Source organism: Cheilinus undulatus, linkage group 7 (assembly GCF_018320785.1).
Source record: "Cheilinus undulatus linkage group 7, ASM1832078v1, whole genome shotgun sequence".
Lineage (NCBI taxonomy): Eukaryota > Metazoa > Chordata > Actinopteri > Labriformes > Labridae > Cheilinus > Cheilinus undulatus.
In genome coordinates this window covers 2,408,554-2,421,594 of record NC_054871.1, presented here as the reverse complement: position 1 = coordinate 2,421,594, position 13,041 = coordinate 2,408,554, and the positions used below count along the sequence as shown (strand labels likewise).

Here is a 13,041-nt window from a genome sequence, read left to right as displayed (position 1 = left end):
CCGCCTGGATTACTCCCCACTACTTTAATTCACTTAGTAAACAACGTTGTTTACATCCTTGATTTCAGGTTAAAAATCACTGCCAGCATATTTCTGAGTCTCTGCTCTTTCTCATCACTGTCATCAGCTGTCAGCTGACCTGTCCTTGTCCTCTGATTGGGCCGCTGACTTCAGACTGGGTGATGTGGACCAAAAAACATACCCCAGTGTATTTTAGCAGATTGGTGACACATCAAAGAAATAACAAAAGGAAGTCTTGATGCAAGAATTATACATTTTGATACAATTCAATTAAAAATCAAACTATATGGAGTCCTGTTTGCTATAAAAGCGACAAAAATAGAAGTCCAAGATGCCATATATTGGAGCATCTTCCTCTGCAATGAATACAAACTGCAGAGAAGCTGTTCTTTACCACCTAAGCTGTGCAAGACCTTTGGCAGTTAGACTGTTTCATATCTCTCACATTCATCTGGGAAAGCTCCCATAGGGAGCATTTGGGAAGGGCGGGACTTTTGCAGGAACCTCCTGTCAGTCACATCAATGAGGGGCCAACCAGAGCGACAAGACAAAGCAAGGTTGTACGCATGTGCTTCTACTGAGCTGACGGGCTACCGCTGCCATAGTTGTGAAGGGCGGAGCCTCTCAGTGCTAAGGCCAGCTGGGAGATGTGCAATAACATCTTCTCTGACAAGACAAGCTTTTGGTGTGTCTTTTAATACTTGTTTTAAAAGAAAATGTGCTCCAATTCTGATTAAACGGCCAATTTCCTGCAGCTACCACAGCAGCAACCACTAGATAAACTGGTAGAGCCCCGTAAAGATCGCAAACCCACGCCAAAGCAGTCCGGGAGAAGAGAGACCAATCATAAAAAGCTTTCAGTGTGGCTCTTTCTTAGTTTCAATAACAGAATGTGGTCAAGTCCTGACAAAACTACCGCTGTGGCTACATCTGAGCTAATCCCCGTACTGGAGGCAGCTAGTGCAGACAGCTAGCATAACTAAACCCCGCCCACTGCTACCGCCTCGTTCTCTTTAAATGATGCTGATTGGCCTGAACAGGGTTCAGTCCGACACAAATGTTGTGGGTTTGAGCTTTTCAAGGCAGACTTGCTTGATGACAGAGATGGAGTCTGGCAAATTCATCTGCACTGCAGGGTTACATTAAAATGAATGATCTTCAGACATATCTTAACAAAAAGGGAGCGAGTGAGAAAGCACGCCCTTAACTGCACAAACACTAAATTGTTTGTTCACTAATTTTAACATTTGAGTTCATCATCATCGAGGAAACTCGCCCAGATTGTCTGATTCACTAGTTCAGGACCAATCAGTGTCATTTAAGGAGAAAGAGGTAGGCGGGGTTTAGCTGAACTGACTCCAAGCCTGTAAACAATGTTGGCTGGTGAAGAGATTAGCGTGGATGCAGCTATCCTGGCAGTTTGATCAGAGCTGGACATTTCTTTATTAAAGCAGAGCAAAGATCCACGCTGGAAGATTTCCCCTGCTTCAACAAGAGTTTGATTTACCAGCAGGCTCCACTGACAGTGAACAGAAATAACAGCTGCCTGTCATGCTTCCAGTGTCTGATATTCTCCTCAGCAAGCGGTTCACGCCCACTACATTGCTCTGATGCTCTGATTGGCCTCTAATGAAAGTAAGAGACGGAGTATCCCAGAGTTTTATTTTGAAAGGTTCTGCTTTTCCCAGACGGATGTGTAATAAATCCCATCACATGGAGATGTGAAACAGTCAGTCTGTGGTGTCAGGTTATCATCATGGATGCTTGAGGGAAAACCAAACTGTAAACTCTGTTTAGACCTCGTGATCAGTGTCAGTAACAGAGTCAGTGTACAGAGACCTGTAGTGTCTGAGACATCAGACATCTAAAAGACTGTGGGACCAGTTTAAAGAGGAGGTATGGATCTTTAAGTTGTTTCTCCCTCAGTCTTTCTCTTGTGATGACCCTAGAAATGGCATCCCCGAGGGGGTGGGGCTTACCTTCCCCCATGCAAAGGCAAGACTAACAGTTAGAGAGGAAGGGGTTCACATGTGTCTGTAACATGTGTGAGCCACTTAGGCCTCGCTTACACAACATTTTGCTTCGTTTTCCGTTTTCTTTCCAAAAAGTTCCACATTCAGACGGCAACGTTTTCAAAACGATCTCCGTTTACACAAGAATGCAGGAAACACCAAAAACGATGTAGTATACATGCCAGGCCAGTAGATGGCGGTGTGATTTTCGTGCCTGCACCAGATTCTGACACGACCCATACGCCCTTGATATAGGTCGAATCAGAATCTGGTGCAGGCACGAAATACGTCTCCACTGATCCAAGTGATGGTGAAATAAATCAACACTTTGTGGAGAAGTACAGTTAAATTCAAAAGAGTGAGGAGCACGACCAGTACACTGGTGTCGGCCATCTTTGCTTTGGGCTTCCCATCTGCGTATGCGTTATAAGCCTACTCGTGCATGGATATTTAACGCAGCCGCAGTGCGCATGTCCGTTTTCAGAAATTGCCAGTATCCCTGTTTACACAGAGACGGAGACGGAGGCGTTTTAAAAAACTTCCACTCTGGAGCCTGTTTCCAAAAAGTTCCGTTTTCAGGCATGTAGCGTCATATTATGTAATAACGCCATATTATGTAATAATGTAATAGATTTTCAATTCATTATGTAATAACGCAGCATTTTGTAAGCCACTAAGCGGTTAGGGTTAGGGCAAGGTAGTAGGGTAGGGCATACCTTGGAGCCCACATTAAGTCCTATGGTTAGGGTATTACATAATGGGGTGTTATTACATAATGTGGTGCTACAAGGCACCAAAATGCTGTTGCCGTGTAAATGGACAGCCAAAACGCTACAAAACTTTTGTGTTTTCACTTGAAAACGTCGTGTAAAAAGGGCACCAGTGACATAAAATAATGTCAGTGTGGACACAGAGCTGAGAACAACAAACCCAGAGGGACTTGTATCTCATTTTGTAGCACTGAGAGGATATTTGGACTAAAAACAAACAGGACTTAATATCTGAATAATTGAATATGCTGGAAAATAAAGTAGGGACAGTTTAGCTGTGAATTAACTTGAAGAATTGTTAAAATGATGCTAAAAGAAGAAAAGTGAGAGTGTCTGTGGATTATGTAATCGAAGAGAAAGCCTGAATGAGTCAGGACTCGGCCTGAACATAAATGTGTTAGGATTTCTATCTGTGTATGAGTAGAGGTTAATGTTGATCCTCACAGGACACCATCCTGAGACCGTCTCGGCTAAATGTGGAGAATAAAATCCGGAGTAAGCGGCCAGTGGCCTGAACTGTGAGTCAGGTTTCATTTATTATTAGCAGCCCTGAAGCAAACTCTCTAATTGGCTGATAAAATGAGTTAGCAGAGCTTATAGAGACAGCAGCAGCTGGTATGGAGGAGCTTGCATTGAAGTAAAGGACGCGGGGCTCTCTTCAGAGCTACGACCACCACAGACCAAGAGAGACTTCAGCATAATCAGACTGATTTTAGGACAATCAGAGCTGTTCAATATTCACAAGCAGAAATCCTGTTGTTCTGGGGGGGGGGGGGGGGGCTGACAGTCGAGCAGGTTCAAGCATGGAATAGCCAATCATGAAAGTCATCAGAAAAGCTCTTTAAAGATTCAACCATCTCTGCCCACATGTCTGATAGAGGGATGAGGGAGTTAAAAACTGAACCTAGATGCTGCTGTCTCACACACACCTCCACTACTCCTCAGGTGTGTCTGTCACACACCAACACACTCATGGATCGATGAAAATCTGTCACAGCAGCATCCATTTACTGCCAATAAATCTGTGCAGGTTTCAGAGAAATAGAAGCAGAAATACGGCAGCGTGTGCAGCATGGAGATCTTGTGTCTGCATTTCTCACACAGGTGAACAACCAGCAGCGTGATGTTCCTAACGCTACCCCACAGCCTGTTACGTTTTCACTGCTTTCAACATTTCATTTGTATGGCTGCTCACTGTTCGTCTGTACCCTTGTCATTTAACTATCTTCACCAAGACACTCTTGAAAAAGAGATTTTTAATCTCAATGAGTTTTTTCTCTTGGTATAATAAAATCTTATTGAGCAGCACTCTAAAAAATAAAGATAAAGTCTTTCATCCATCAGAGCCCACACTAATCTCTCCTCATAGCAAAGTTATAGCAGAGCATCACACAGACCCAGTAGAGCATGTACAACACATCCTGACTTTAAAAAATACACCCATCTCTAATGTCAAGGATAGGAAATGTTACTTATATGTCACGTTGGGCTTTTGTGGTTAATTTATCATCATCTATTATAGGAAAATAAATTTATATTCCAGTCTTGATTTACAGCAAAAATCATTTTAGGGGCTTTTTTCATCACAAAAACCCGGTGAATGGGCCCTCCACAGTCATGGTTTATCGATGATATCAATGCGTGTGTGCTGGATGGGGGAAGGGCTTTTTAACCCCTTTTCACCACTGTTTCTGTTCATTAATGCCACTTTTTCCCACTCTTTGCCCATTTTTTCCACTTTTAATTCACTTTTGAACCCCGTTTTCCTACTTCATCTAGCCATTTTTGCAACTTTTTTTCCACTTTATACCCTTTTTGCCATTTTTCAACACCTTTTCACCATTTTCTACTCATTTTGGCACACATTTTTGCCACTTCACCCCGTTTTTGCATATTTAAAAAAAAAAAACTGCAACTGCATTTTACTTTAAGCCATTTTCCCCTCTTTAAACTACTTTTTGCCGGTTTTTGACCTGTTTTTATAAGTTTATCTGGCTATTTTAACCTGTTTTTGCCTCTTCGAACCCATTTTGGTCCATTTCCACACATTTCCGTCACTTTTAATCACTTTTCATTATTTTCTTCACATTGTTTCCTCTTGTTGCATTTCAATAATAATTTTTTTGCTATTTTAATCCAATTGTTGCCTCTTTTGGACCCTTTTCACCACTGCTTTCACAAGTTATGACACGTTTTTCTACTCCTATTTCATTTTTTCCACTTTTAATTCACTTTTGAACCCAATTTTCCTACTTCATCTAGCCATTTTTGCAACTTTTTATTCACTTTATACCCTTTTTTGCCACTTTTCAACAGCTTTTCACCATTTTTCAACCATTTTGGCACACGTTTTAAATTTCTGTAACCCATTTTTGCCACTTTCCTCATTTTTGCCTATTTAAAAAAAAAGATTCTGCAACTGCATTTTACTGTAAGCCATTTTCCCCACTTCAACTACTTTTTGCCTGTTTTTGACCTGTTTTTACAAGTATCACGCTATTTTAACTTGTTTTTGCCTCTTCAACCCATTTTCAATTCAATCCATTTCAGCTTTATTTATATATCACATTTAAACAACCACGGTTGACCAAAGTGCTTCACAGTTTAAAAGCAAAACATAAAACAAGAATACATCACACTTATAGATTAATAAAAATAGAACTTTATACAGTAAAATTAAAAGTAACAGTAACATGTAAAATCTAAAATCTGGTCCATTTCCACACATTTCTGTCACTTTTAACTACTTTTCACTATTTTCTTCACATGGTTTCCTCTATTTGCATTTCTATAATATTTTTTTGCCATTTTAATCCCATTGTTTCCTTTTTTGGACCCTTTTCACTGTTGCTTTCACAAGTTATGACACTTTTTTCTACACCTATTTCATTTTAAATTATTCCACCAATCACACGGCCCCATCAGAATGTTCAGTGTGTTTGAGTCAGGGACTTTATTAGTATAATTTAAGAAAAAAGCTATGCAAGGTCTCTTACAGGACGTGTAAAGGTCATGTAATAATAATAAAAATACATTTTATTTATAATGCACTTTACATTTAGAACAAACCTCAAAGTGCAACCAATAGGTGCATAAGAGTAAAACACCTGTGTTAAGGTGGGTCCTTATGGGTTTAAACACATGCTCATGGGTCACTGATGTAGGAGCAGCCAGTCACACACTAAATAATGTGGCCTTGTCCACATTTTCTCCTTCTCCATTCTCAAAAATCACCCTGTAGATCGTGTGTCTAATGCAGACGTGCTCAGGAGAGCAGGGATAGGAGGGGTCAGCTGATGGTTACAGGAAGCAGCTGAGCTTCTCATTTCCTAGGCTTGACCCAGCTCACTGGATACTGGGTGCACAGGACCCTGTGGACTGGTCTAGACATTGAGGGTTGTCTCATGCAGGGGTCAGCTGGGCCACTAAGAGGCCTGACCTGACCTGATGTCCATGTTCCTCTAGGGCAGTGATCATCAACTGGCGGCCCAAGGGCCACATCAGGCCTCCCACATCTTCCCATCCAGCCCCTGAACATTATTAAATTCAGAACTGTGCAGAGGAAAAACTGGTTGATGCACATAAGGCAGGTTTTGTTAATTCCCTACAGCTATAAAAAAAAATGAGATTGATAACTGTCCAGATTGGTTAGATGTTTGATTTATTTTGATAGAAACCCATCTGTCACCCATTATTAGCAAATATGATGCATGATAAATGCAGATTTTGAGTTCATTGTTGTTTCTTGACACAAAACTCAGCAATGTAGAATGTAACAGCCCAGATGCATTCAGCTAAAATATCTCAACCGCCCCCTTGTGGCTGGCTATGGTACAGCGACTCATCTTACTTTCAGAGGTAAAAATGGCATACATTTGAAATAGAATAAAATGTTAAAAAATAGGTTAACTAGACCAAAATGTCTCTTAAAGAAGTTTACTTGAAAGTCCAGCCCCCAAAGCATCCATCAAGGAAAAACCTGGCCCTTGACAACCCCTGCTCTAGGGGCCTTGGGTCCCAAGCTGCATTTTTACAACTGGTGAGGACTGATTGTCTCCATAGGTGTCTAACCCTGGACTTCAGATTTTAGACTTACAGGGTGGAAAAATCAGCATCCATGACCAGGCAATTGCAGGAACTTATGAGCTGTGTCAGGTTAGAGTGAGAGTCACAGCTGCACCCAAAACTCAAAAAGATCTGTAGCACCAAATAAGCCTGTGATAGTCACTGAAATGATGTCGAACTGGGGGTATAAACTCACAGTTCATTAAGCTTTTGTTTTCAGGGGCCTGTTCATCTTCAGAGTGCCAGATCTTTAAAAGTCTGGGGATGGCAGTCATAATGCAGGAACATGCCTCTAAATTTACAGCACCTGTAGGAAGTACAGCGAACGACTGCACATTTGAGTACGGGACAAATGATGAAACAATGAGCCACAGTTTGGACCATTAATGCACCATTTATTTCACAGCCTTTAACTTCAATATAAGCCTTGATTTGATGTTATACCTCATTAAGTAGTCCTGCTTGTTAAAACCGAGCGGCTGGTTAAAAAATGCTGTTGGCTGTTTGCATGGCTGCCTGTAAGGGGAGAGCATTCAGAGGCCCCGCTAAATGGGGGCCAAAGAGGTCAGGAAAATCATGGTCCACTGTAAAATAAATCTGTGAACATATTTTATATTTAACCTCAATAATAACCACTCTTATCAAAGTAACAAAAAAATGAATTGTCTGTATTTATGCTATAGTACAATAATGCATATTCAAGAAAGTAGAAGGAGCTTTAAGGGCAAAATAATTCAATGATTACAGCACGCTGGCAAAAATGAGGAAAAGAGACTAAAATTGGTTAATGGTGGAAAAAACTGGAGGTAAAACAGGTGAAAAGTGGAAAAGATAGGTTATAAGTGGAAAAACTGGCAGAACTACACGGGGAAAAGTGGTTAAAAAGCGGCAAAAATTAGTTAAGAGTGGCAAAAAAGAGACAAATCAGCAAAAACTGAAGGTAAAACTAGTGAAAGAGGTTAAAAAGGAATCAATATGGGAAATTGTAGGGAATAAATGGTGAAAAATGGTTTAAATGTTGCAAAAAAAGGACAGCGCAGTAAAAGCGGCACAAATTGGAGGTAAAAGTGATGAAAGAGGTTATAAATGAAAAATTGTTAGAAATTAGTGGTGAAAAGTGATAAAAGTGAGGCAAAGTTTGTTAAAGGTGGCCAAAATGGGTTGTCGGTGGCAAAAAGGGACAACGCTGCAAATCTGGGTTAAGAAAGAAGAACGCTGGTAAAAATGGTGAATAGAGGTTATTAAAAGTGGAAAAATGAGGTGGAAGGGGCTAAAATTGGTTAAAAGAGTCAATAATGGGCAGAAATCAGTGGTGAAAAAGTTGCAAAAATTGGTTGAAAGTAGAAAAAATTGGTTAAAAGTGACAAAATGGTTTATAGTGGCATAATTGGCTAATAATTGTTCAAAACTGGCAGAAAAAATGGTGAAAAGTAGTTAAAAACTGGCAATTGTGTCTTAAAGAGGCAAAAATTGGATTGAAAGAGACAAAAAGGGGATAAAGCAGCAAATTTGGGTTGAGAAACAGTGAAAAGAGGTCAAAAGTGGCACAAATAACTAGTTTGAACATCAGAACACAAAAAATAGTTAGATTTTCTTTTCAGCTCCAAAATGGAAAGACTGTTAGCCAGGATGCTAGCACTGATGCTACTGATCCAACACACATGAATGATATCATCAATAACTCACAGAAGGGGAGGGCCGCTACTCTGGGGTCATCAGGAGCCCAGACAAGTCATGTTGATGTTTTAATCCACCTTTACAGTGGGAAGTATATCAACAGTTAAAGTCCAATAAAGTCCATGCTTTTTCCACTTTTTATACATACTTTACCCTTTCACCCATTTCTGCCACTTTTGACTATTTTTGACACTTTTAACCCTCGGGCATCACTAAGGAAACTTTTGTCTATTTGGGCAAATTTTTCCTTTTTCTCTGCTCAACATTTTGGCTGTGTTTGTGCACATGGTCCAATTTTTTGTAACAAAATTTCTTTCTTGGCAAATTTGGGAATTCAATTTTTAATTGCTCTAATAGGTCAGGGGAACACTGTGAAACAAATTTACTACCCTTTAAAGTCATTAAGGACAAAAATGTCCACTTAAAAAAAAAAAAAAACAAATACTATAAAAACTTAACTAATCAATATTTTTACTGATTTTGTTGCATAAATCTTTCAAACAACTTCAGCTGTGCTCAAAACTACCAAACATCCAATCATTTGAGGATTTTAACCCTTTAAATGCCTGTTTGATTCCAGGATGGTCATATTTTTTCTAAAAACCCCGCACTAAACAGTAATTATTTTCCAGATAATGAATGTTGGGGGGTGGGGGTGTTTTTGTAAATCAGTCCTGGATATGTCAAACATGAGCCTAAATATTGACTTTGATGCATTTTTAGTTTTTGTGTAGCATCAGATTTAAAATTTACTACCCTTTCGAGTCATTAAGGACAAAAACGTCCCATTGACTCCCATTCAAACCACATTTTTTGATCTCATAGCTGTTGCATGCTATAATCTTGGTAGTGGACATTTTTGTGGCTCTTGCGAAGGTATTTTTCAACACTTTGGCTCTTTATTTGAGCAGAGTTGAGTAACGCTGGTTTAGATAGTATAGGAGCAACTTCTGAAAGCTAAAAGAAGAAGTGCTTAATGTTGGGTTTCTTCTGCTTTTGTTGTTTTGACAAACAGCTTTCCAATGGTTGGATTTTTACGAGAATCATCTCAAAGTTCAGATTTCTAGTTGTGTAAAAACTAAACTTCAAGAAAAAATTGACAGATATTTCTTGTGCATTAGCATTCAGCTATAAAGTATCACGGCGTGACTTTTAGTCCTAATTATCTAAGCCTGAAAGGAGCTTCGTTCTGCAGGAGTAAATGGTTGGGAGCTCAAAGCTTAGAAACTATCTGACAGTAAATTTAAAAACTGATAATGAGGAAGATAACTTTCTAAAAAAGGAGTGAAGGTAAAGGAGCGTTTGCACAGAGCAGCAGAAATCTTAAGTCCTGGCAGGAGAAAGTGATCAGGGACTTAAGGGACAGGATCAAGCCGTGGGCTGATTGAAAAACATCCATGTGTAACAGGTGAGTCGTACCTGCGTGGACAGCTCGGTCCCCCTCAGCATGAAGCCCAGCGTGCATCCGGTGAGCACGGCGATGACCGACAGTGTCAGCAGTCCGTTCTTTTTACAGAAATCCTTCACATTCCTCTTCAGCTCCCCGTTCGTCAGCTCGAAACAAGTCTTCAGCCGGTCCCCCATCGTCCTCCCTGCTTCTCCCGGAGCATATGAGCTCTGCTCGGATCGCGCCTCCTCCTCGCCGCTCGGTAACAAAAGCTCCTCCATGCCAAGTTTTCGGTCCGACCTCCTCTCTGTGCCTTTGTGCTGGCAGGGTGACAAACCTGAGAAAGCCAAAGAACCTTTTCCACTAAAGGATTAAAATCACGGTCCGGTCAGAGACAACTGCAGCCTTCAGGCCGCCTGCAGGCACTAAGAGGCTTAAAGAGGTGGACTGAGGCCTGACACGCCTTTGTTGTGGCATCTGGTCCTGCTGCTGGAGCTGGTTCCTGGACCAGGGCCAGCCATTGTTTCTGTTTGACTCCCCTTGGCCACAGGTGGGAAGCAGACTTTTAACAGGTAGAGGCTGGAGGAGCGGCAGATTAGGGAGAGGAGTGTCAGGGTACTAGGATGACAAACTTAGACGTGACTCTAAAACCATGTCTGTTTCATTTTTACACCACTGGACTAAAACAGAAGACCAGGACCAGATCTACAGGGTAGTATTGTTTCTTATCATCAGACAAACCCCTGCTTTCTGTCTAAACCGGCGTTACTCAACCCTGCTCAACCATAGAGCTAAACGGTTGAAAATATCTTTGCAAGAGCCACAATATTAATGGTGAAAAGTGGCAAAAATGGGTTGAAGTAGCAATAAAAATAAGTTGAAAGAGACAAAAATGGTCAAAAAGTAGCAAAAATGGGTGAAAATGGGGAGAAAAGTGGAAAAATGGTCAGAAAGTAAAAATGGGTGAGAAGTGACAAATGAGTTACAGGTGGCAAAAAATGGCACAAAAGTGGCAAAAACATGGCAAAAAAATAAGAAACAAGTGGTATGTAATGGCAAACGGTAGCTTAAATGGGCAAAAAGTGGCAAAAAAGGTGACAAAATGGCAAAAAAAAGAAGAAAAAAGGGGTTTTTAATGGTAAAAGGTAGCTTAAATGGGTGAAAAGTGAAAAAACGGCTTGAAGTAGCAATATAAGAAGTTAAAGGTTGCAAAAATGGTCAACATGCAGAAAAAATAGGTGAAAAGCGGCGAAAATGGGGAGAAAAAGTGGAAAAATGGTCAGAAAGTAGCAAATATGGGTTAGAAGTGACCAAAATTATGTTGCAGCTGGCAAAAAAAATGGTCCAAAAGTGGCAAAAACTTGGCAAAAAAATGAGTGAAAAATAATTAAAATGGGCAAAAAGCAGTCAAGATTGACAAAATGGGCAAAAATAGGAAATAAGTGGTATGTAACGGCAAAAGGTAGTCAAAAATTGTGAAAAAGGGCAAAAATTGGAAAAAATGTGGCAAAAAGATTAAGCAAAATTTTGGGAAATAAGGAAACAAGAGGAATTCAATGGCAAAAGGTAGCTTAAATGGATGAAAAGTGGCAAAAACGGTTTAAAAAAAGGGCAAAAATGGGATAAAGATGGCAAAAATTGGGAAGAAGTTGCAAAAATAAGTTGCAAAAATGGGCAAAAAATGTGAAAACATGGATATTTAATGGCAAAAGGTAGCTTAAATGGTCAAAAAGTGGAAAAATGGCAAAAAAGTTTCCCCTTTTTTAAGCTTTTCTGGGGGAATAATATTTAAAATAAAGACATTAAAGAGCCACACACTGAGGATCACTGCTCTAAACTGAAATAAAAACACTGGCAGCATTTGTGCTGAAACATACTTTTGGACCTTTGCCTTTTTCAATCAAGTCTCTGCACAAATGTGTTGCACTTCTAGTGGAGCTGTTCTTCTCCTCTGTACCGTCCTCATCTGTGCCAGGATTTCTGGTGAAAGCTTTTTTAACATCAGACTGAGACCATGAAGAGACGGCTCTAAAATAAACACAGACACACACTCCACAGACGGTCACAGCAGCAAAGACACAACAGAGACTGCAAGAGAGTCCAAGTTCAGCAAAGATAATAAGGCTGCAAGCTAACCAATAAACATGATGACAGATGGTAGGCAAGCCCACGATTGGCTGGCCCCCAAAGAACCCAGAGAACGGCCCCGCCCCCCCAGTTCTACTTTATTGATGATATCAGTGCATGTAGGATCAGAAGCATTAATGCAAGCATCCTGGCTAACAGTTACTTTATTTTAGAGCTTAAACTTTTTCTGGATCTAATGTCAAAATAACTCATTTGTTTCTCATTTCTTAACCCAGTAAAACCACTTTTTCTGCCCATTTTTGCCACTATTTACCAATTATTGCCACGTTTTAACCTCTTCTTACTTTTTTATTCCCTGTTTTCCACTTCAAAATAGCGGCCCATCACTTTTTCTGCCTTTATTTCTAGCTTTACCCCATTTCTGCCTCTTTCCACCAATCTTAGCCATTGTTAACCCTTTGTTGCCCATTTAAAACCCTTTCCCTACTTTTTAGTGCATTTCTGCCACTTTTAACTGCTTTTTCCTACTTGTTCAGCCCATTTTTGCTGCTTTAAAAATATTTTTGCCACTAGCAACCCATTTTCATCATTTTTGCATATTTTTACCACTTTTAACCATGTTTCACTCGTTGTTGAGCCTAATTAGGCAACTTTCAACCCATTTTGCAACACTCTGCACCTTTTAACCGGTTTCACTGCCCATTTTTAGCCGTTTATGTAACTTTTAAACATATTTTTGCCACTTTCTAACTAATTTCCACTATTTCTGTCTAAATTCATAACTTCTAATATTTTAAAGGCGTTTCGTGTCTTTTCTGTCGCTTGCACGCCCGACCAATACAGCATACTGGTTTGGTCTGATTTACAAACAAGCACTTCAGCTATCAGTTTCAGCTATCAGACCTAAGACACAGGTCTTGCCCAAAGGCACAATAACATCCTATTTTTTGGCAAATTGCTTTTGGATTTATTAAATAACATGTAGCAGCATCACAATAACTCTTTAGCGTGACCAACAATG

At 40.1% G+C, this 13,041-nt stretch overlaps 1 protein-coding gene across 1 annotated transcript in view; it reads right to left on the bottom strand.

The window, feature by feature from the left end:
- Positions 1 to 13,041, bottom strand: part of LOC121512184 (excitatory amino acid transporter 5-like) — a 48,832-nt gene that overhangs the window by 35,370 nt on the left and 421 nt on the right. The window contains exons 2-4 of the mRNA XM_041791335.1: positions 11,890 to 11,960; positions 10,314 to 10,511; positions 9,965 to 10,252 (exon numbers count right to left, since the gene is read on the bottom strand). Coding sequence (XP_041647269.1) covers positions 9,965 to 10,252; positions 10,314 to 10,511; positions 11,890 to 11,960 — 557 coding nt within the window. The remainder of the gene's footprint in view (positions 1 to 9,964; positions 10,253 to 10,313; positions 10,512 to 11,889; positions 11,961 to 13,041) is intronic.